Here is a 24,243-nt window from a genome sequence, read left to right on the forward strand (position 1 = left end):
TGGCACTTAAATAAAAGTTTGGGCTCATTTTTTTTCCTGAAATTGTGAATGTTTCACTGTGAGAAATGAGGGTTACTTATGCATCCCCCAGGCTGAACACACTATTATTCCTGTCTCCTTCCTTCCCTCCCCTCACTCCTCCACAAACACAAAAACACACGCACTCATGAGGACATTCGCTCACCAGATTTTTCTTAACACTGACTGTCTGGAGTCTGATATTTCATTTCTTGGCTTGTTACCCTGAATGCCACCAGCTTGTACACCCTCTGGAGAAGCCATCAATTGCTTTGAAAAATACGTACCATAGCTAGGATGAGAAATGAACACAAGGCTAGCACAGGTTTTTGATGGGCTTCTAAATTTTCTACTTGTCACTCCAACTGCCTGAATTAATTACTATATCCCCCAAAGTGGCCAGAGACAGCAAGGGTCCAGTCTGCAGTTGAGCATCAATAAAAAGACTCAGGGAAACTTTATCAAAGCTTCCATTAACCCCCTGCTGATGTCCTTAAAGAGGATTTTTCTTTTACAATATAAAAAAAAAAACAAAGACAGCACTGAACAACTGACCCTGTGAGTGCATTGAGACATTTTAAATCTATGGTGACTAATTAAAATGCCAGACTATGGAGCACAAATAAACATGGCCTTCTTCTGAATCTCAGAGTTCTTGGACTATTTCACAATTTGACATGTCATGCATGATATTTATCCTGACTGTCTATGGTAGGAGGGAGCTTTATTTTCTTCTAGGTTCAAATTTGTTTTTATTTTTTATTTTGGTTTGTTTTTATTGTTTTTGCCATATAATGGGGCGTTGGTTTCATCCATCAGTGTCTTGCTCATTTTGGTGGGGTTTTTTTTTTTGGTCTCATTCTCCTTTGAGAGATATAAAGATAGGAAGAAGGATATAAAGAAAGAAAAGATTCCATTGGATGCTTGTAGGCCATTATAATCAAAGATGAGAAATGCTACCAGACATTGGTCTGCTTACTTTCTTGGTGAATATTGCCTCTTTCATTGGGAAATGTCACTTCCCATTTAGACCTACCTGTGACCTAGTGTATAGGGTGGTTCAATTAGTATGGCAGGCCTTCAGTGACTTCCTCTAACTTCCAACGAGTAAGGTAAGTGCCTTATTTACATTAGTATACACTGTAGATACTATGGAGACTGTTTTGGTCCATTCAAAGAGCCTGGCTAAATTCTACTGTTATCTTTCTGAAGTCTGATAAAGTAGGCAGGTCTACCATCTGCGAAGGAATTTTTCTATGGATCCCCTGTGCATCATATTTTGCTGTTTGACTGTAGCACAAAATGATGGAAAGCGTCCAAAAAATTCTCTTTAATGGATTTTGTAGGAAAAGTGAAAGATAAATAAAAAATCTTATCTGTCTTGTTTCTTTATTATTTTGGTATATATCCCAAGATAGAGAGATTATCATTTGAAGTTCTGTAGACATTGTAGATATAGTCTTCGTGTTTAGAAATCTGTATTTGTCAAAGGCAAATGCTAGGGCACAGAATGGATTTTATTGTCTACAAGTCTTGTTTGAATGAGTTCAAAGTCAGTGGCATGGAAAAAAATATACAGACGACTTCCAGATTTGAATACATAGCTACAACCTTAAGTGTGAACTAAACAGAAACACCTGCCCTTAAGCCATGAATTAGCTACTACATGCAATTAGTTTGGCTAACATTTATTCATTGGAATGAACACTGGAGTAGGGAATGTTCACAGTGGATCCCTGGTAATATTGCATTTGTCTAGGTAAAATGCTACATGCTTTTATATCTGCCTGCCTGATAAATCCACCCTGAATTTTTTCCTTTTTTTAAAAGCATAATAGGCATATAGCAATGCAGGCAAGACAAAGCCCTCTCCTTTTAACTTTCTTTTCCAAAGCTTTGACTTCTAACAGCAAAATGCTAAAGTCTTTGAATACACAAAGAGGATCAGACTGAATCAAGTGTTCCTTCTCCTCCCAGGATAAATGAAATCTTTTCTATCATTTGAAAATCGAAGGCTTTTGAGATATTAGTTGGTACATCTCTTGCTTAGATCAAAACTCACTGAAAGTAGACTTTCCTTGGGACTACATGGAAACATACATATCCCACAGAACTTTACTGATAGGAGACAAAGAGAAAGGGAGATTTCTAAAACGTTTTCATTATTTTAGCTAACATTCATACATTCATCAAACATTTGTTTCTTCTCTGTTATAAATACTATGATAGGTGCTACGAATGCCAAGAGAAAGGGAAAAAAAAGCCTTTGTCCTTAGGAAACGTACATTCTATTGCGGGGGAACACCTTGTACAAGAGAAGTAAATACAAAATGTAGATGATAGTTTTAACATTTAGGTGGTATTTTAGATAGGCGTATCAGAGTCAAGAAGACCTGGGTTTGAATCCTGCTTGGTCCATTACTTTATGTGGGATGGACTAAAGACAAGTCACTTAACTTAGTTTCAGTTTCCTCATCTGAAAAATGAGGATAATAACAATACCTCACAGTTGTGAGAATCAGATGAAATAACATCTAAGTCACTTTGCAAAACTTAAAAGTACTTTAAAAATGCTAGCTGTTGTCAGAGTTTAAGTAATTATCTTGGGAGAAGTCACTGATATTTAGGGAAATCAAGATAAATATACTGTAGGAAGAGGCACTTTAGATGATGCTTGAATAAAGTAGAAACAGGAAAGGTAGCATAAGTAAGGAGTACTCTCCAGGCATGGGAAACAGAATGGAGATAAGAAATAATAGTGTACATGGATGACTGGACCACTTTTGGTTGGAAAAGAGAGTGTTCAGTTTTGACTTGTGTTCTGTTAGCTTTGTCTTTGAGGAAAAAATGATGAAATTAAACAAACTCAAGCAGAATCCAATTCCACTGAAATAAGAATACCCTTTTTTCTCAATGGGTGAGGTATGTGATGGAAAATGAAAGGAGCAGTGGCATTATTTGCAGCATCTACTATAAACTATAAACAAACTTAAAGATTTGAAAATAAAGGTCTGTGAATCTTAGATTACTCCCGTGGAAGATTCTTTAAACATATTTTTAAAACTTATCATTTAAGAAGGATAACTGAGAAATTCTTTAAATTTCCCATTTAACTCTTCAAGATTATCTTTCATGGGCACTAACTTTGGAAGGAACTTTTCCCATATCAAGTCACCAACCAGACAACTTCCATAAAAATGATGAGAGTGAGCTGGAGCTATGCTCCAATGCCATTTAGGGAGCTCAAGCTTTGGGACTCTTTATAGGTAAGATATACTGACATCTTTCTGGCATGTCCAGATAGTTTCCAAGATGAAGCATTATTACACTGAAATTCCCACTGTAACAAGTTGTGTTATGGCAAGACTCCAGTATAATATATAAAACGTGTTTCAAGTGTCACCTTGAAAAAGAGAAAGAAAGAAAGAAAGAAAGAGAAAGGAAGGAAGGAAGAAAGAAAACTTGTCATATTGCAAAACTACTTTGAGTGGTAGGTTCAACTAAATGAATCTCAAGGTTCCACTGCCAATTCAAAAATTAATAAAATCATAGAATTTTGGAATTATCTGGTATTTTTGACGTCATCTCCAAATTCCCTCATTTTGCAGATACATGAACACCCTCAGCCCCTCTGCTCTGTTATTTCAGCATTATCACTTCATTTTTCCCTTCACTCTTGGGAAAATTCAGTAGAATTTGTAGGGTTAATTTTCCTGCCTGAAATTTTTGCTCCTCTTCCAGAACCTATAAGACCTAGCTTCAACATTAATCTCTTTTCATGAACTTTTGTATCCCTTCCTTGCTCTTGTCCTCTTCCTGTCCACCTTACAAACATGTCGAGGTGCCAAGAATACTACAAAAACCTTCTTTCCCTTAATCCTTCTGACTTCTCAGCTATAATCACCTTTCCACCCTGTTCACTGCTTAAAATTTGCAAGTTGTGTTCTATTATCATTGCTTTATAGATGTTCTCTCTAAGCCTGATGAAGATGAAAGTTTCATGCTGATGGTCATTTATTCATTTCTCATGCTTATCCATCATTTGGAATTTGGAGTTTGTTTGTTTTTAACATGGTTGTGAGTAACTTAGATTTCTTCCTTTGATGATTGCCTTTTCATATTCTTTGATCATTTCTCTTTTGGGAAATGTCCAGCTTTATTTCATATTAATCCTTTTCATGTACAAATCTGACTATTTTCCATTCCTCTCCCTCCTCAATCCCACCAATCTGAACTGTTTTCCATTTCCTTGTGGCCATTGGTATTGGGGGCAACTTTACAAAAAAAAAGTTAAAAATATAATTTAATCTAAAAGTTCTCCACATCCTACCTTTTGTTTATCTTTCTGACTTTTATCTCCATGGCAAACTAGGAAAATGTAAGCAAAAAGAAAATAAATATAATAAACTATCCTTTGGAATGAACCATGAAATAGCCTTGAAAAGGGGCAACTTACTAAGTGTAATATGGAAGCAACCCCTTGAAAATGTGATTCTTTATTCTTGGAGCCATTTTCCAGATGAGTTGGGTTTAAGTTCCTCTGGGGAACTTTGCTGATCTTATCCTAAGAATTTTACTATCTTCTACCTTATAAACTTTTTATCCTGTTTATTTGTATTTCCCTCAGTTCTTAGCACAATTTATTGCTCTTTGTAGATACTTAATAAGTGTTTCCAGAATTAGAATTGAATCCATTCCCCATGATCTGATCACAGAACAGTTGCTGTTTAAGCCAAGTACTGTAGTCATCCTAAAGAAGGCTAAGAAACTTTGGCCTGGAAACTCCCTCCAGAATAGTAAAAAAACAAAAAACAAACAAACAAACAAAAAAAAAAACATAACTGCAATGCAAAGCCAATGCTGGGGAATTGTTTACTTTGTCTTATCTTGGTCTTCCCTTGCATAAGCATAACCATTCTTTGTCAGTGAGGTTGCCAGTTGCATTTTTCTCCTGTTCCTTAAGCATATCCAGAATGTTTCAAATATGAAGAAATATAAAGGTGAATTCAACGTCAAAGATGTTTCAAAGAGAGAAAGCCCAAAACTTCTTATTGCTGATGAAGCAGTAAGGAGATGGCTTTCTCAGTCATTCGGTTACTATATTTTTTTCTTTTGACTATCAAGATTGACCTTTTAAAATGACCATTAGGAAAATAGGATTCCCTTTCCAACTGCATTTATATGAAAAGGAATTGGATGGCTCACAAGATAATAATGGGACTCTGGACCTTTTTTCTTTAGGTCACCTGCTCGAATCTAGAATACATCAGTAAGTGGCCCAAGCCTGTGTCATCTGGCTGCTGCTTAGTGGCTATGTAAATAGAGTTGGACTCAGGCCAGGTCTTAGTGGACAGGTGTTCCCATTATAAGTGACACTAATAGACTCCCCCATTCTCTCAACTTGGAACAGTGTGGACCTTCATTGATATAGTGATGGAGAATGAGGTTATCTATGATGGATTCAGGTGACACTCATAAAAAAGAAAGCAAGTTTCCTGAGCCAAGAAGAATATGGCACTTCTTGCAAATGTTCCACTGTTCTTCCAAATATGCCATCAGCTCAGGAAATATAAAGTAAGCCTTGAATCTTAAAAGAATTACAATAACCTAGGGGATCTGGATTTTTCTATTTCGCTGATGTCAGGAAGATTGTAGGGGTTTGCATTTTTCTTGAATATATTGTCATTTGGAGCACACAGATACTCCTATGCTTTCCAGGTATGGAAACTATATGGATAGAGATGGACAACTTGAGGATGTCATTCATGTTGCCCATTTTGAAAAATGTGATGATGAGGTTACCTATTAAAATAAAGTCCTAGAGGCGGTTTACTTTGGAGGAGAATTTAAACTCTGCTCTGATTGCAACTGTGTGAGGTGGAGGACAAAATAAAGTAGAGAGCTTTGATTGCTTTTGTATTGACCAATCTACAGTTTAAAAACTCAAATTCTGTTTGTGTCAAAAAATAAACAAAATTCCAGGGAAAAGCAAACACAATAGCAACCCTAAGCCATGCTACTTTGTGAAGCTCAAACTGCTTATTTGCTCAGGGGACCAATACCCAAAGATGACCTGCTCTTGGTGAAAGACAAGCCACAAAAAGCACCAATATGAAATTTCCCATTCTCCTTTTTTCCTTTTCTGTTTCTCAAGAATGTCCTGTTGCTTTTATATATATATATATATATATATATATATATATATATATATATATATATATATATGGTTCCCTGCCCTGGGAATAATCACATTCTCAGATTATCCTTAAAACACATTAAAAATCAAAATGATACAACCTCCTTCTATCTGTTTCTTGGAGAATTAAAGCTTCCTTAGTAGGATGAGCAATGCCATTCCTATGTCTGAAAAGTTCCTTCATGGATAGGAAATCTTCCAGTGTGATAGAGATTAATGATTAAACCTTTTTTATTGGTTTGTTTCTGAAGTGGGCTTTTAAGGACTTTTTATTTTTTGCCTATAAATGTAAATTTTTTAGAATTGCAAGTGAAAGGCAAGAAGAAGGATTTAGTGTGTGTATATGTCACCTAGGCTTTTAAAGTGCCTGTGATTAATGTATCTTTAATTGGAGATGGATCTAGATGCTCTGAATGTCAGAAAGTAAATGCTCTAGGCATTGTCTCATTGGTTCCAGATACAGCAGGTCAATTAGGAGTCTGTTGGGTAACAAAAGGAATCTGAGACTGGAAAGATTGCTTTCTGATTTTTTCAGATTTGGAGTACCTGAAACCCTATGATGGATCTATCATCTGGAAAAAGGGGAGCCCCATAACAGAGCAACTGAAAGCATCCCTTCTTCTGTATATTTAGGCTTTGATCTGTTCAGCAAATGTGTTGCTTTCTCACTGGATTCATGCTCTGTACTCCCAGCTGATTTAATAAAATACTGGCACCCAGTGGAGATGATCATTTTGGGAAGGGCTCCCCCTTCCATGCAACTGTAACTTTGGAATTCTTAGAATTGAGAATTATGGCATCCATTTTTCTTGGAAGGGGAACCTATGATAAGAGTTGAGGGAGTAGGGTATTCTGACTTGAGGTGTGTAGAAGTGAAGGTCTCTGCTTCAAAACATTGTGGCACTACTACTACTATTACTACTACTACTAAATATCTTAAAAATTAAAAGAAATAATGACATGAAATTTCAAATTATTGTTATGGTATAGGGAAGAGAGTATGTGGCATTTTGACTCAAGGAACCTGCTCTGCTACTTAGCTTCTATGTGATCCTGGGAAAGGGCAGATTCATGGTGCAGTGGATAGCGTCCTGGGTCTGGAATCAGGAAGACCTGAGTTCAAATCTTGCCTCAGACATGCATATCTACTAAAGCTGCATGACCCCAGACAAGTCACTTAACCCTGTTCCTCATCTGTAAAATGAACTGGAGAAGGAAATGACAAATCATTTTAGTGTTTGTCAAGACAATCTCAAAGTGGTCATAGAGAGTCAGACACAAGTGAACAACAATTATCTTGGGCAAATCACTCTCTGGTTCTTTTTTTTTTTTAATTTGTAAAATAAAGAAGTTGGACTAGATATACCTGCTTAGATTTCCTCCAGCTCTGATTCTGTGATCTTATGCTACATATTTATAGCTAGACAACATCTAAAAAAGTTTTGGCCCTATCAGCAGATTCACTTCTCCTGACCTAATTTCTATTCTCAGAGCATTTAAGACTTAAAAGAAAAAAAGCCATCCTTATTTTCTCTTATTAAAAAGCCTTATTGCTCAGCCCCATTTTTATGTACTTACTCTCAATGGCAGGATCCCCCCCCCCCACTTTTTTGCCTTAGATTGTCATTCATCCTTAAAGAAAAGAAAGACATAGAATTGTGACATTTTTCTGTTGGCAAGTAAGATTTCTTAGTAAGTAAGCAGAAAATGAGACAAAGAGTGTTCAGACCAAGCAGAAGAAACACTCCAGTTCTATGCAGAATTATAAGTATTCTTTAATTCCAGATAGAGCCTCTGCTTGGAGAGGTTGATTGGTAGTAATACTGGAGTGTATCTTAGCACTGGCTTCTAATTGTTCAGCTAATTGTAAAGCTATCTGGGTAGTTTCATTGATTGAGAGCAATATTTAGCATTTTCAAGTCAGAGGGAAAGAGGGGAGGAGGAGGTAGAGTAAGAGGGAAAGAGATATTTTCTTTATTTCAGAGGACTGTGACTGTTTCCAATGACATATAAGAATCATTGTTAGAGATCTGCTAAAACCAGAGTGGCAAAAGCTTCTTGGATCTTTGCAATCACTTATTCCTCCATCTTTACCCAATAGCTAAGTTCAGACAATACGCTTGACTTTCAAAAGTCTGAAATTCACATTGAAATCATTTCAGAAATTCTTTAAGAGTATAGTAATTTATTTCAACTTAACCTTCCATTCTAGAACATTCTTTGCTGAACTTTTGGAGAAAGCTTTGAATTACCTGGATTTATCTTCAAATGAATTTGAGATGCATTCTTCTGAATGGTTAATTGATACTGTGGAGAGAGTGCCTGACCTGGAGCCAGGAAGATCTTAGTTCAAATCTGGGCTCAAGACACTGGTTATGTGACTTTGGGCAAGTCACTTAATCTCATTTGCCTCAGTTTTCTTAACTGTAAAATGAGCTGGAGAAAGAAATGGCAAACCACTCCAGTATCTTTGCCAAGAAAACCCCAAATGGGGCCACAGAGTTGGACATGACTGAACAACAAAGAAATCTAACAGGACAGGCAGAGAGAAAGAGCCTTAAATTTAAAAAGAAAGCTTGGGTATGAATTGCTTTAATATAGCCAAGTCCTTTTCCCTCTTTGAGCCTCATCTTTAAATAAGGTGATTGGACATCTAATCTCTAAGGTTCTTTCTGACTCTAAATCCTTTTTTGGTGGTCTTTGCCATACTTATCTGGCATTATAGGATAGCAGAATTAGAATTGGAAGAGACTTATGAAGGTATCTAGTCCAACTCCATCATTTTGAAAATGAACAAACAGATCCCAGAGAGTGGTTTGCCCAAAGTCACACTACTGTTCTGTAGCAGAATTAAGATTTGAATCCAGGACCTTTAATCCCAAATGATAATAATTAGGTGACTTTTGGAAAATGCTTTGAGATCTCTAGGCTTCAGGTTCCTCATCTGTTAAGAAGATCAGAAATATGGTAAGGGAATATGCTTGGGATATGGGATTTAACTGCCAATTTTAAAATTCCAGTGAATTTTTCCATTTTCAGGTGTAGGAGGAGAATTAAACATGTTATAGTGGGCCATTGGTTCCCAGCCTTAGCTTTGAATATAAATTAGGATCCTCAATGAGCCTCAATAGTAGTTCATACAGTAAATTAAAAACACCAATAACTCAACAGCGTGCTTCTTGTTGTGGCTGGAAACTGTGGTGTCTTCTGTTCTTTCTCTGATCCCTCCATCGAACTTTCCTCTCTTCATGTGCACCCAAGGTGTTGAGCCCAGTTCAAAGCTGGAGGACATATAGGGAAAAGAATACAGCTTAAGGAGTCCACAGGTGGGTCTTTACTTCCTTCTATACCAGGAACTTTGCCTTATACTATCACCTTTTCATATTACCATGCTAGAAGTCACAAATTCCCAGGAACAGTAAGAATAAAGTGCATTTCATTAAATTAAGACAAGATTACTTTAAAATTTTCAGACAAAGGGATAAAATTGACAGGTACTTTAGCATCCTAGTGCCTGAAATTTGTCAAATTTTGGATGAGATGACCTTCAATGATATTTCTGGCTACATAACTATGAATTCCTTGGCTCAAAGTTTATAGTGTGGTTATACAACCAAGGCCAAATCAGACTCCATTTAACAGAAACTGGTCATTTCAGTTCACCCATAAAATCTATTATCATTAGAACCCAGGATCAAATTACTCATTCAGAAAAAATCAAAACCAACAACTACATTCTTTCTTTATTCAATCAAAATGACTCACATTTCAATGGGTCCTAATTTCAGGTGACTCCAAATCATTAACTCTGAGCTATCCACAGTCAAAATTCAATACAATGTAAAATTTCAAATGTAGGTCTTTAAATTCTTTCCTAATTCTCTTCATCAGAAGATCACTTCACTGGTCTCTTCTTGCTCTGGTGAGATTTCTCTGAAACTGCAATGAAACTAGAGATTTAAAATAACTTTATGTTTCTTGTATTTTTCAGACAATAATTTTCCCATTTTTTTCTTTAAAATAAATAAATATATTTTCTCTCTGACTTTGGGCAAAGGGAGCCAAAGTGTTTCCATTGAACAGGTGCTGAGTTTGAAATGAGATATTTAAATTCTTACCAATCCTTTGCCCTTTCTGACCCCACATCTTGGTTAAGGTGGGATACAGCAGAAAATTAGCCAAAATTTAAATATCTCAGTTATCTCTGTATATAAGATAGCAGAGACAGTGGCTTGGTAAGGTGCTTAGGAAAAAGAAGGCCAGAGAAAATAAAATGTTGAATCTGTCACCAATGGCATTATTGAACTTCTAGGAGGAACCCTTCCGTACTTGGGTGAGTTGCAGAGGTTGGAAGAAGATAAAGTAATTATTATTGGAATTAAAGCGCCTAATATCTCCCATAAGGTAAAAATCCCTCATCAAAGACATATTATTTATGTCCTGAAGCATTGAACGATGATGCTGAACATCATTTAAAAAATGTGCAGCCATGCAAAGATAAAATAAAAACCATGGTGTTTAATCGAGACAAAGAGAATAAAACAAAGTAACAACTCATAAGCTTCAAACAATTAAATTTTAAAATGCTATTTGAGAGAAAAGGAGATAATGTATAAAGTAGGGATATTTTTCCCCTTCACTGAAAAGACCCCTTGAATAAACAGGATCTATTTAAATCAAAATCCTAGGGAATGGAAAATAAAATGTACTGAGGTTATGAAAGCATCCTCCAGAAACAGTGAGTATTGTGAGCCATAGACAACCAGGTGTTCAGTTCTTTGTGTCTCATAAAGGACTGTTTTCATTCTTGGTTGCCTACAGGCCACAGGCTTCTCCTAGCATCTGTTTATTTCTTGTCTTGACTTTACCCCTCCTCACCCCACTAATTTGAGCCATCAAGTCCCTTGCTGTTCTTTCAAGTGTCTTTTGAATGCAGGGCTTGTTGGCCATGAGAAAGATTCTTGGCTTGGGAATGAAATTTTGGAGTGAATCCTTTTCTCCCTTTTCCATCTCTGCCTGCCTCCCTTCTTCCTTTCTTTTTGCCATAAGTACCAAAGTGCCAATAAATTCACTTGAAGGTGTTTAATAGCCAGTTGTTGAGGGGAGTGAATAATAATGCATTCATATTATGGGGGAGTGAAGATTTTGTTTTGTTTTATTTTGTTTTGTTTTTTAAAGCAAATAGACTGCTGGTCTTTGAACCAAACGAAGTCAAATTTACCATTTCTAAAAAAAAAGAGTGAATCACCTTCATTTCCCATCCAGATTTTTTCTGTAATCCTTCATTGAGAAGTACATCAGGGCTGGCCCTGACTGGCCATGTTGCCACATAATCTAAGCTGTTACCATTTATCGGAATGTCCTGAGAGATGCTGAAAACCTCTGCATATTCTGAATCGCAAGGAATCTGTTGTCTTTAAAGCTAATGCTACAACTTGCCCTGTGAATTCTCATTCTAAAGGTACTCTTCCCCATCTAATACCCCATTCTTCATCCAAGCATCCTTTCTTAGGAATATGTGAATCTTTCAGAAGCCAATATTACATGAGGTAAAGTTCATTTAATTGAATTTCCACTGGAAAGCCTAAATCATTCCACTTTAAGGCTTTTTTTGCTCAGCTGTTACTGCTGGATTATCTTACTGAGAAGATAAACTGAAACAAAATTTAAAATGGCATGTATGTGTTTGTATGTGTGTGTGTACTAACTTTTAGGTGGTATGTGAGGAATTTATATGTATTTTCTTCATACCTATCCAATTATACCCCCCCAAAGCAATATTTTGTATTATTCCCATGGATTTGTCTGCTTTAACTTTTTACTAGGTTGTAAGTTCCATGAAGGTAGGGATTGTTCCTTATCAAAATTCCTGTATCTAGGCTTGTACTTGATGACCAAAACTGAATTGAATTAAATTAGTATTAAATTTAGTATTTCTAAGTATATTCTTTACATTGCTATTGCGTCTTTAGTTCAATTTTGATCACTCCTTTTGAATTATATAGTTCTGTGCTATTTGAGGAATTCCTCTTCCCCTATCCTATCCCCTCTCTATCTGGTAAACATGATTTTGTCCCATGGAAAATCGAGTTAGAAAAAGCTATTATAAGGACATATTCTGTCTTACCATCTCAGAACCATGGATCTTACTCAGAATGGCATTTCTTACCATCTTTTATTCATCCTCTCACAAGGACAGAGGCCATAAATTAGGTAAATTTTAGTTTGGAAATAAAATATCAATGCATTCACCACCTATTAATTTGCTGATCCTTGGATGACAACTGTGTGATCCAGCTGACACTGAAGTGAATATTCTATGTTAATAAAAGATGGGGCAGTGGGATGTTTAGCTCTATGAACAGTGACAACACTCCTCTGCTTCAGAGCAGACTGTGCAAGAATGATCAGGAAAAAGATAGTCTAGGAGGAAGTCAATGCTCCAAGTAATAAAAAAAATTGAATATAGAGGGAAAGAAAAAGCATTTTCTCAGGTATAAAGAAAAGTGTTAGGTGGACTTGAGGCTGGAGGGAAAAAAAAAACTATCCAAATTATAACCTCTAAATCAGAATGTTATGTGATTCTGATGCTTATATTGCTAGAATTTTTTGGTAACTGAGTATCTTATTCTGGGTCATAATCTAATCCCAATATGTTACTATTACTAGTGGCATAATGGAAACAACACTGTATTTGGAGTCAAGAGACAAATTTGAATCTTATCTCTGACATGTCTAACCTGTATAATCCTTTTAAAATGTTTAATTGAAAATGTAATGAGGTTTTTTGTTTTGTTTTGCTCCCCCTCCCCACTTCTCTGCCCATGTCTGTAGGGAAAAGTCAGAGGGAGAAAAAATAAATGATTGCTCATCTAAAAAAATTAGCTCAAGAATCTAAACTTTAACCCCTTAAAATACTCCAAATAACTGGTAATCAAAGAAATTCAAATAAAAATAACTGAGAAAATCATACCATACCCATTGTGTTAGCAAAGATAAAGAAGTATCGGTGGAGGGGCTGTGGAAAGACAGTTGTCTTCATTCATTACTGAAGAGTTTTGAACTGCAAAACAATTTGGAATCACACAAGAGGAGTTATCAAATTGTTCATACATCCAAATATATCACTACTTGGATTATACACCAAGAAGAATATTGATAAATTAAAAAAAAAAGATTCAGTTCTTCGTATTTGTGACCACAAAAAGGTAGAAACAAAGGTAAGTCCAATAATTGGAGAAAGGCAAAAAAATTGCTGAGTACAAATATAATAGAATGTTATTGTACTATAAAGGAATGACAAATATGAGGAATTCTCAGAAATGAGAACCAGAATGAAGCAGCAGGGCCCCAAAGAGCAGAATACACAATAAATACGGCAGTGTAAATGAAGTCAATTTTTTGAGGTCAGTTAAACTCTGGCCAAATGCAAGGGTTGATGTAATTCCATACTTCCAAAAAGGAAGGACACATTCAATTTAACTTTATTTGATAGTCATTAGGTAGCCCTTATGTATCAATAACTATGTAGGTGTTAAGGACATAAAAATTTAATAATCCCTGCCCTCAAAGAACATACATTTTAGATATTGGTGTATGGAGGGAAAGGTACAATATGTACTACAAAAATATACTCATTGAACAAATACCTTGCTACCCACCTCACTGATGATTCTTACAAAAAAATATACTATCTTTTGATTAAGGGCATTTTCCCTGGCTGTTCCCCATATCTGGAATTCCTTTCCTCCTCATCTCTGCCTCCTGGTTTCCCTGAATTCCTTGAAGTCCCAAATTAGTTCTCATCTTCTATAAGAACCCTTTCCCAATACTTTTTAGTGCTAGAACCTTCCTTATGTGGATTGTCTCCAGTTTATACTGTCTCTAGCTAACTTATACATAGTTATTTTCCTCTTGTCCCTCCAGTTTGGCTGTGAGCTTGAGATGAGATGATAAGGGGAGGGAGGTTACCTTTCACTTCATATCCCCAATGTTTAGCACAATGTCTAGCACATATGGTACTGTCTCAGCCAAAGGCCACTAGCACCTGGAGGGAACCACAAGTATCCTACAGCGGTTGATGCTTGAGTTGAACTTTTGATAAACTAATTTTTGGAGATACATCTTCTTTTTTTTAAAGGAGTAGAGGCTATTTGTTGTGTCAAAACAAAAAGTATTGATAAATTTTAAGGAAAAATATAAAGAATGCACCTTTAATTTTAAAATATCAGCTGAAGTTCTCATGGGATCCATCCTTTTCAGTGAAGGATATATACAGGTGTACTCTGCTACCCACCTTTCTGCTGCCCATTCTATGGAATTGCTTCAAATGGTTTTAGCAATGCATTGTAAGGAGTGATCAGAGGTACTCCTCATCACCAAGATAGTCCCTATAAACTGGTTTAGACCAGTAGTATCAAGATCAAATAGAAATGGGGCCACCAAATGGTATATAAAGATCTCTGTAGGGTCTTTATTGATTTAGTTTTAAAATGTTATATTATTTTTAATGTATTTTTATTTTGGTAAATATTTCCCAAATCTGATTCAGGCCACACCTATGTGATTGACACCTCTGGTTTAGTCCATGAGTTCTCACCAAGGCCTATAGATGTATTGATGAATACCAGGGAGTTCATGATTACAGGAACAAAATAATGCATCCTTCTCTTCACTCACCTCTCCTGAAATTTAGCTTTCTTTCCATTGTGAATGTAGGCAACATTATTTTGAGAAGAGGTAGAGTTGAGACACTCTACCACACCTTGTGATTACTTGGGTTTCTTGGGAAAAAAAATAAAGAACAGATCTTCTTTGCATGGCTCCATGGAATTATGGCACTAGGAGAGGTTAGTGGGCACCCTATATTTAAATATATTCAAATAGGTGGTAGATGAATACCTATCAGGGGTTCTTTAAAATGGATTCCTAGACTGCCATGATTTGACCATTTTACTTTTATATCCAATTATCATAGTAGCAAAGAGTAAGATCTTGAGAGAATGGTTTTTAACACAGGTTAGCAGGCATGGAAGTAATATAGGAATGGGTGTGTGGGCTCTGCCAGGAAGAGAGCCTGAATAGGATAAGTTAGGGGAACTATGGTCAATAGAGCACTGGATGAGGATAATTGCGGATAAGTGTTGACTGGAGAAAAAAGTGCCCACAACAATACATTCAATCTACCTGCAAATTTTGTCTTAGAACAAGCCCTGCAGAAAAATTCCAGGGTTTCAGTTTTCTTGGTCTTTTCTCTCATACTAACATTGGCATTGAATCCTTCATTAAAAACAAAAAACAAAAAACAAACAAAAAAAACTTTAGATCACTTTTTTCCCCCTTTATCTTCTTCACAAATATTCACATAGGATCCCCAGAGTTGACTTTATTGGTTTTTGTTTTTTTGTTTTTGTTTTTGCTAATCAGTTTTTTTATCCCCCAGTGGAGGAGCACACCTAGAAATATTACATTATTCTAACATTATTATATTGTTAACTCCTGCCCAGCCTCATTCTGACATCTCAGTGATCACATATTCCCCTTTGTAGTAATAGCACAATAACACTGCTACTCAAAGTTCTAAAATGAAAATCAGATTCATTTCCTACAGGCAGCAGATGAGGACTAGTCCAGTCACAGAAAAAGCTCCTTAGTTAATCAGTGTCAGCCAGGCAGATTTTCCCTTTCATTCTTCAGGTTATCATTATCTGACCCTGGCCATCTCCAAGAGAAAGTTCATTTTATGATTTCCCTCCCTCCTGCTTTTTCCCCCTAGTTTCCTCATTTTTTTTCAGAGCCTGAAAATTGAAATCTGAAGAGCTTTTTTATACAATGTATTCCACGGTGCCCTGTAAAGTAATGTATTTACTACCCGGACAGAAATGATCCCTCATTGCCAGAGAGGGTCTTCTTGTGACCTCCTTATATTGGGGGAGTTGTTCTGTGCAATTTATCAAAAATTATTCTGTGTATCTGATAGAAAGGGTTCTTAGTGTTTCCAATGAGTATTTTCTGGTTTCTCCACATTTTTGATGTTTTTTTTAATTTTTCATAAGACTTTGGTTAGAATCCCAGTTCTATTACATGTTACCTTTGGGATCTTGGTCAAGTCTTGGCAATATGGTACAATGGAAAGAATGTTGGATTTGAATTTAGATAACCTGAGTTCAGATAATGGCTTGGCAAAATTTACTTATTTGTGTGACTTTGGGCAAGTCATGTAACTTTTATGGGCCTCGATTGACATTAAAGTGGATTGGACTAGGTGACCTGTGAGGTCCTTTCCAGCTTTAAGTCTTTGAGGCTAATCTTAGTTCTTGATTTGTAAAATTAGGAACTTGGACTACATGACTAATCAGGTCTCTTCCATCTTTAAATATGTGATCTTTAGATCCAGTGGAAAGGAAGTGGAAAAGGAAATAAAAAACCACTCCAGTATCTTTGCCAAGAAAACTCCTTGGACAATTTAGACCACTGGGTCTTGAAGAGTTGAACATGACTAAATGATTGAACAACAATATCCAGTGAAGCTTTGGCTAAAGGCTGTATAACGCAATCAACAGAATACTGTTCCTAGTATAATGAGTCAATTAATAATCTCCTACCACAATTCTAAGACTAGGGGATACAAATAGAGCAAATGAAATGAAACCCATCAGAAAGGAACAGAAAGATCTGATTCTGAATCTCTCCTCTGGTACCTAGTAGCCCTGTAACCCTGGGAAGTTGTTCACCTTTTCCGTGCCTGTATTGTGGATATGGAGACTACTACTTTGACCTCATGAAGTTATCATGAGAGTCAAATAAAGCACTTCATTAATTTTATATTTTTATGATTTTAAAAAAACCCTAGCCTTCAATCTTAGAATTAATACTAAGTATCAATTCCAAGATAGAAGAATGGCAAGGGGTAAGCCATTGGGGTTAAGTGACTTTCTCTCTATTGAGGGACCTAACTGCCTCCACTTCACCAACTTTAAAATGTGGCATCAATGTAAACAACTACTTATTCATTAAGGTAGAATGAAAGTAGCCTTAGATATGTTCTACTTTTTGTGCAAATACCTGGAAAAGAACAAAAACTTACAATCACATAACTTGAAAGACCCTTTTTTTTTTTAAAAAAGGAGGTATATTTAAAAAAAAAACTAATCTTCACCTCATAACTAGCTAATTGTAGTTCAATTAGACAAAATATTGATCATTGGCAAGAATAGTTAAAGACCAGTCCAGAAATAGAATTTTGGTATAGAGCACCTAGATGACCCCGTTTGAAATGGTTAGTACCCTTTAGATACTGTATTTTTTTTTTTTAGTTTTCAAAAGGTTATGAAAATGTTAGGAATGATTACTTAGATAATGTGGTATTGATAATCTTAAGGATATTTATCATACATCATTTAATGAGCACATAAGCATCAGATCTTTTCTGTGTGTTCCATTCTGATAGTTCATCTACATGTACACGGCATTATTATTGCAAAGAAAGAGATACACTAATTTTAGAGAGAGTGTGTGTGTGTGTGTGTGTGTGTGCGCGCGCGCGCGTGCACGCATGTGTATTGTCAGCTCTGGAGGCATCTCTAACAGAGATGCCAAGCTGTCAAACATTAAATCAAGGAGCCGATCCCTGATGGCTTTGCTTCAGCTGGGAGCCCTTCTTTTGTTCCTCTGTGGTGTCTGCTGGTTGTTTTCATTCCCATCAGGAGAGCTGTCGGATATGGTCAAGCAGATCTGAAGCTTTTTTCATTCCATTTCCATCCTAGGTGACAATTGTATTTATCTGTCTTGCCCTGTATTCTTGGAGTCGCCAGTGGGGGTAGGATGGGGAGGAGCTGATGCAACTGCATTGTGTTGGCTCCATTTTTGAGTTGGCTATAAAAACCCATACATTGCTACAGTTTGGGAGGCAAAAATAAATAAATAAATGAAAGGAAAGAAAATACTTTCAATTTAGGAAGACCTCTAATCTCTGCTTCTACAGGACAGCTTTGTTAGATAAGATTAAAAATTTCATGAATGTGCCCTTTTCTCCCAGGAGACCCCACATTTGTACCAGTTATTGTCAGCCATGGCAGAGTTTGATAACAGCTGGCTAGAGATTTGACCACACAGTAGCAACACAACAGAAATTGGGCAGACTGGCTCATAAATCTTTAGCAATCCGTTCCCTCAGTAGAGTACTGAATTTGTTCCTGTATGGGTCAAGAGAGGAAGGCTTTATCCACGTGCCAGCTCCTCCTCCCCCACCAGAAAAAAAAAAAAACCAACAACTGAGAAACTGCTAGAAATCACCATCCATGACAAGAGAAAGAAAGTAATTATTGAGTTTGGGGGGAGTATTTTTTCCTGATTTTACACAAGGCAAACTATTAAGGCTGCCATGTTTGGCATTTTAGTTGGGGATTGTTAAATTATGCAAATTGTTTATATTACAGAATCATGTTTCCCTTTCCAGGGAATTGTATATATGTGAATTCTCTTCCATGTACTCCCATCCTCTTAAGAGAGCTATGAATTCTCTCTCTCTCTCTCTCTTTCTCTCTCTCTCTCTCTCTCTCTCTCTCTCTCTCTCTCTCTCTCTCTCTCTCTCTCTCTCTCTCTCTCTCTCTCTCTCCCCCCCCCCTTTCTCTCTCTCTCTCTCTCTCTCTCTCTCTCTCTCTCTCTCTCTCTCTCTCTCTCTCTCTCTCTCTCTCTCTCTCTCTTTCTCTCTCTCTCTCTCTCTCTCTCTCTCTCTCTCTTAAATGAAGTTAAAGACCAATAAAATGCCACCCATTAGATTTTGGAGGGAGGATGATACAGTTTTATAGACTTAAAAGAAGCTCTTCTAAAAGCTTTTGTGTTTTACAAAGGGTCAGAAACAAGTCAGCATTCTATAAGTTTGGCCTTTTATGAGGGATTCACTATAGGCACTGTGTAACATCATAGCACTGTGGACCACCAAGCTCTGACTTCACATATTTTCTTTAGCGTAAAGTCCAGAAAACCAGAATGCTTGTGAATCTCAAAAAATAAAACTTCTTTTGTAATATGAAATGGAGTAAGGCGCCACGGGTGAAGATGGCCTACGTGTATAAAGATAAATTTTTCAGAAATAAAATAAAAGATACACTTGACTTATTATGACCATGAATATTTGGAAAATTGTTAAAATAAACTCTTTGCCCCTGTCTTTTAAATGTTTCTCGCAGCTCCGTCTTCCATCGCTTTGATCCAGGCTAAAGAAATAACGAGATACAGTGTTGCATTGGCTTGGCTGGAACCTGATCGGCCAAATGGAGTCATCTTAGAGTATGAAGTCAAATATTATGAGAAGGTATGATTTAAAAAGAGAGAGTCAGATTTTCCTTTGAATTAAGGTTAAGACTAGTCCTAGCTTCCTGCCTATTTTCAAGGCTGAATCTATTTGGCTTCCTAATGATTATGGTCAGTTTTGTACTATAAATGCTCAGATAATGACTGAATAATACAGTGTCTCCTGGCATGATGGTACATTTTGTTCTTAGGGATGGAGTGAGGGGTATTTACCATGTAAATCAGTGTCATTTAAGAAGCTCAAGACACTAGCCACGACAGTAATATAAGAGTGAGACGTATGAGACAGTAATAATAATAACATCTGTTTAAGTGCATAGCTTCTGTTCAAAATGATGGTATGAGTTTGATGGCTTTTAATAGAAAATAAGGGAGGGAAAATTACATTCTTCAGCCTCTCTAAGTTATAGAAAGACTTTTTTTTTTATTACAAATAACTTGTCTCTCTTCAAGAAAAGAGCTATGAAAAGAGCTATTTGCATGCAAGGTTGTCTAGAAAATGAACAATTACCTTCTCTTTCTCTTTTTTAAAGAAGATAATCGCTTATTTGCAGCCTATTAAAAGCAAAAAAAGGACAGAAGATTTTTATTCAAACTAGATTACAACATTTTTTTTTGACATTTCCTAGCCAGAAAATACAAAGAAGACTTTGACAAGGTCCTTCCCATACTTATTTCTGTCATGTATTGTGGAGGGGGAAGACCACCCGTTTTCATTAAATGTTATTGTCAAAGAGATTATAATCAAAGATCTGAATGTTTACCTGAAATTTCCAGTGTTCTGTGTCAAAAGTGATCACTGATACCTTACTATCCCATGTCGTTTCTGTTTGGTTGAGAGCTAGGAAGAAAAAAAAAATCATACTTAGAAAAAAGAAGCATATTTGGGGATGTTTAAATAATGCAGTCTACATATACTGTCAATCTCTATGTGAATTTGTTTTTGTTTTTAATCAGTTTCTTGGCGTAAGGCAAGGGTTTCATTAGTTTTCATCAACTCTGTGGTCTCTCCTAGGATCAGAATGAACGCAGCTATAGGATTGTTCGAACAGCCTCCAGGAACACTGACATCAAAGGCTTGAATCCCTTGACTTCCTATGTATTCCATGTGAGAGCCCGAACAGCAGCTGGCTATGGAGACTTCAGTGAACCCTTTGAGGTCACAACTAACACAGGTGAGAAGGAGCTCAGGCCTTACAAGGAACAGAATCCTTCTGAGACTTTTGTTGGAGCAATAAAAATATTAGTGACAATAACAGTAATCGTAGCTGACAGTTGTAAGATGCATTCAAGTCTGCAAAGTGCTTTTCTCCAACAACAGAGTACAGATTAAGTCCTATTAATGATAATACTTTATTATCTTTATAAACTCACATTTAAAAGCATTTTAAGGTCGGTAAAGGGCTTTACAAGTATTATTTCATTTAATCATTATGCTGAACACCAAAAGTCACTCTCAGAAGACTTATCCAGGGATTTGAGTGTATTGAATATTGCTTAAAATAAGTGAGCCATTGACTGTGACTTGAAAATCTAGTTATTCAGAAATTCTCTGTTAAAGGTATTTGTTCCCAACCCTTCCAGCTGTGATATATCTTATTTATAATCCAATCTGGACTGCCCATTGTCTTCTGTATTTCATTGTCTCCAAGAAATTCCTCACTGTTCCCTTCTCCTAGAATGGCCTCCCAAATTTGCCCCCCCCCCTCTCAGCCCATGTTGAATTCTTATCTATCCTTTAAAAAACCAACACAGATGTAACTTCTACCAAGAAGCCTGCTATGATCAGACAATAATTAACCAACCCTGTTTTGGTCCTCACAAAATACTTTTCTTGTGCGTTTTTATGCATTTATGATTCATTGTTTTGTATTAAAAATATTTATGTGCATGTCAGCTCTTCTTACTCCATTGTACCTTCTGTTAGAGTGGGACTATAGATTATCCATCAGTTTTCTTGATAGCTTGCAAGTAATGGTCAGATAGATTGAGAATTTTTAAAGATAGGTCTGTGGGGAGTGTGTGTGTAGGTAACTAAGGAGCCAGTAAACAGGAAGAGATGGAAGGTAAGAGAGAGTGGTACAATGGCTAGGGAAGCTGGGAGAGGACAGGATCAAGGACACTTGAGGAGAGGTTTACCTTGTTGGTTGATTGACACCATTTACCCAGAGCTTATAAAAGAAAATAATGTAAGAGAAGTGCCTAGGTTAGTGTGAGGCAGAAGAGGTCTACTGATTAGGGATGATTTCCTTTCAGTGATATATTCAAATTTCTTGCAGGCAGGGAGTATTTTTTTGAACCTGAGAGCCTGACTTTGTTCCTCTTAGGTACTTTTTGAATATTTATTGAGTCCTCTTGGATTTTGGGAAGTTTGGAAGAGAACATTAAAATATTTAATCACATGATCAGAGATCTAGAGAGAAGTGCTCAGAGCTCATTTAGCCCAATCCTCTTGTTTTACAGAGATCAATAAAGCCAAAGAAGGAAAAGGTTCAGGTAATGAAATGACAAAGCTTAGATTTGAATCTGAGAGAGGGAGTCTCATCTCTTCCTTAGTTCAAATGTAGCCTCAAACCTTGTTTGCCTCAGTTTCTTCGCCTGTAAAATAATCTGGAGAAGGAAATGACAAATCACTCCAGTATCTTTGCCAAGAAAACCGCAAATGGAGTCACAATGAGTTAGACCTTCCTGAAACAAGTGAACAACCCCAATAATCTGTCTTCAGAACCATCCATTTTTCCTTTGTTCTCAACAGAAAGATGGGCAGCAGTTCATTAGCTGTTGACACAACCTTTCTGATTCAGATTCATAGGTATTAGAGACTTCAGAAGTCATTTATTCCAGGGGAAGAAATTTTTCAGGTGAGGAAATTAGGACCAGAGGTGAAGTGACTTGCTCAAAGTCACACCAGCAGTCTCTTATTCTAGATTTAGAGCAATATTCTCCCATGGCCCTTGGTCTCCTGTTATTTCTTTCCACTGAGGCGTGAACTAGAGCAAGCTAGTGCTTTGCTAGAAGGAGTTCTTCTCTAGGCTGAAAAGGTCTCTATCTCATTAAAGCTGTTGGTAAGGAGGTGTTGAAGGAATGCTTAATGAAGGGCTAAGAGAAGCTTGGAGCAGGAATCTAAAGGGAAAGCTCTGGTGGAGGGAGAAGCCCTCCGGTCTGTCCGTCCCTCCATCCCTCCGCGACCTCACTGGAGCTGAGGAGGCATAATGAATGGCTTATTTTCTTTTCCAGTGCCTTCTCGAATCATTGGAGATGGAACCAACTCCACAGTCCTTCTGGTGTCCGTTTCGGGCAGCGTGGTTCTGGTGGTCATCCTCATTGCAGCCTTCGTCATCAGCCGGAGGTAAGGATTTCAGCCCCTAGCCACGGTGGCCCCTCCTCCCACTTTATAAGGGAACCTTTTGTCTCCTCCTCACAAAGCTGCATTCTTGGATTAGCATCATAAAGGTACATTTGCATTACAAGCTCCCTCCCTTGTCTCTTTGATCTTCTCGGCTGGGGCCTCGGCCCTCCTTAGACCCCCTCACAGCCCTTCCAGTAAAACTAATAAGAATAACAGCCACAAATGATAACCTGGTCTACTTCGGAAGCCTTTGGAACTGCAGTTGATGATAAAGTTAAGGGATTGTGCATTATCACCTCTAATAATTGCATATAACCTAAGGGAGGAAATTAAAACTCAATCAATAATTAATCAACAAATACTGATTAAAAACCGATTGTGTACCAGCTACTGTGCTAAACTAGCATCATCAAAATAATAGCAGTAGTTTTTGTCTACATATCTAGCTCTTTAATGTTTGAAAAACCCCAAATGCTATCTTATTTGAGCCTCAAGGCGGCCGCTGGGTACAGATGTTAGAGGTCTTAATGGCCCCATTTTACAGGTGTGGAATCTGCAGCTTAAGGAAAGTAAAATGATTTGCTCGGCTCTATATTTTAAGATACATCCCTTTAGAATTCTGCTTAGTGAATAGTACCTTGTCCCATTTCCTAGCCCGGTGATATTTATTAAATATGGTACTGAATGAGGACATGAGGCTCTCAGAATTCCCATACTGCCTGCCTTTGCTTCTAGGCATCCTGATTTTACTGAATTCTGTTACATGGGCTTAATCCTAAAAGTGATAATAACAGTAACAACCATTATTGACATTTTGACCAGGCTTTAATATTTACAGAGTACTTTAAACCCATTACTTTAATGGGCTAGACCTTGGGTGATTTAGGAAAGTTTTCTTCACTCTATCTGCAAGCATCTACATCACTGTATAAGTTGTGCCAGAAAGGCAGCCTGACATGGCAGTGCTACAAGCCCTGGATTTAGAGTCAGGGAACCTGGGCTCCAGCACTGGCTGTTATTTCCTAGATTGTGACTGTGAGCAAGTCATTTAGCCACACTTAGCCCAAGTTTCTGCATTTTTCAATGTGAATAAACCTACTTCCTTTATTAGTTTATTATTTACTTAATTATTAATAATTATTATTGATGAATTATTACTGATTGGTTGTCACGAGGAAAGTACAACATAAATAATTCCAGGTGAATTCTGATTCTACATGTGTAACTTTGATCAAGTTGTCCTGTTCAAATCGCTGTTTTTTCATCTGTAAAATGAAAGGTTTATACTACATAACCTTGGAGGTTCTTGCTGTCCTCTCTAGAAATCTGTAAGCCTACGATTAAAATCCTTAACAAAAAAAAAAGA

The 24,243-nt window shown here is 36.9% G+C and overlaps 1 protein-coding gene across 2 annotated transcripts in view; it reads left to right on the forward strand.

Annotated features, from left to right (window-relative positions):
* Nucleotides 1-24,243, forward strand: part of EPHA4 (EPH receptor A4) — a 169,098-nt gene that overhangs the window by 103,786 nt on the left and 41,069 nt on the right. For both annotated transcript variants that reach the window (XM_001365826.4, XM_007502207.3), the window contains exons 6-8: nucleotides 19,405-19,529; nucleotides 20,544-20,703; nucleotides 22,766-22,877. In XM_001365826.4, coding sequence (XP_001365863.1) covers nucleotides 19,405-19,529; nucleotides 20,544-20,703; nucleotides 22,766-22,877 — 397 coding nt within the window. The remainder of the gene's footprint in view (nucleotides 1-19,404; nucleotides 19,530-20,543; nucleotides 20,704-22,765; nucleotides 22,878-24,243) is intronic.

This window comes from Monodelphis domestica, chromosome 8 (assembly GCF_027887165.1).
Source record: "Monodelphis domestica isolate mMonDom1 chromosome 8, mMonDom1.pri, whole genome shotgun sequence".
NCBI lineage: Eukaryota > Metazoa > Chordata > Mammalia > Didelphimorphia > Didelphidae > Monodelphis > Monodelphis domestica.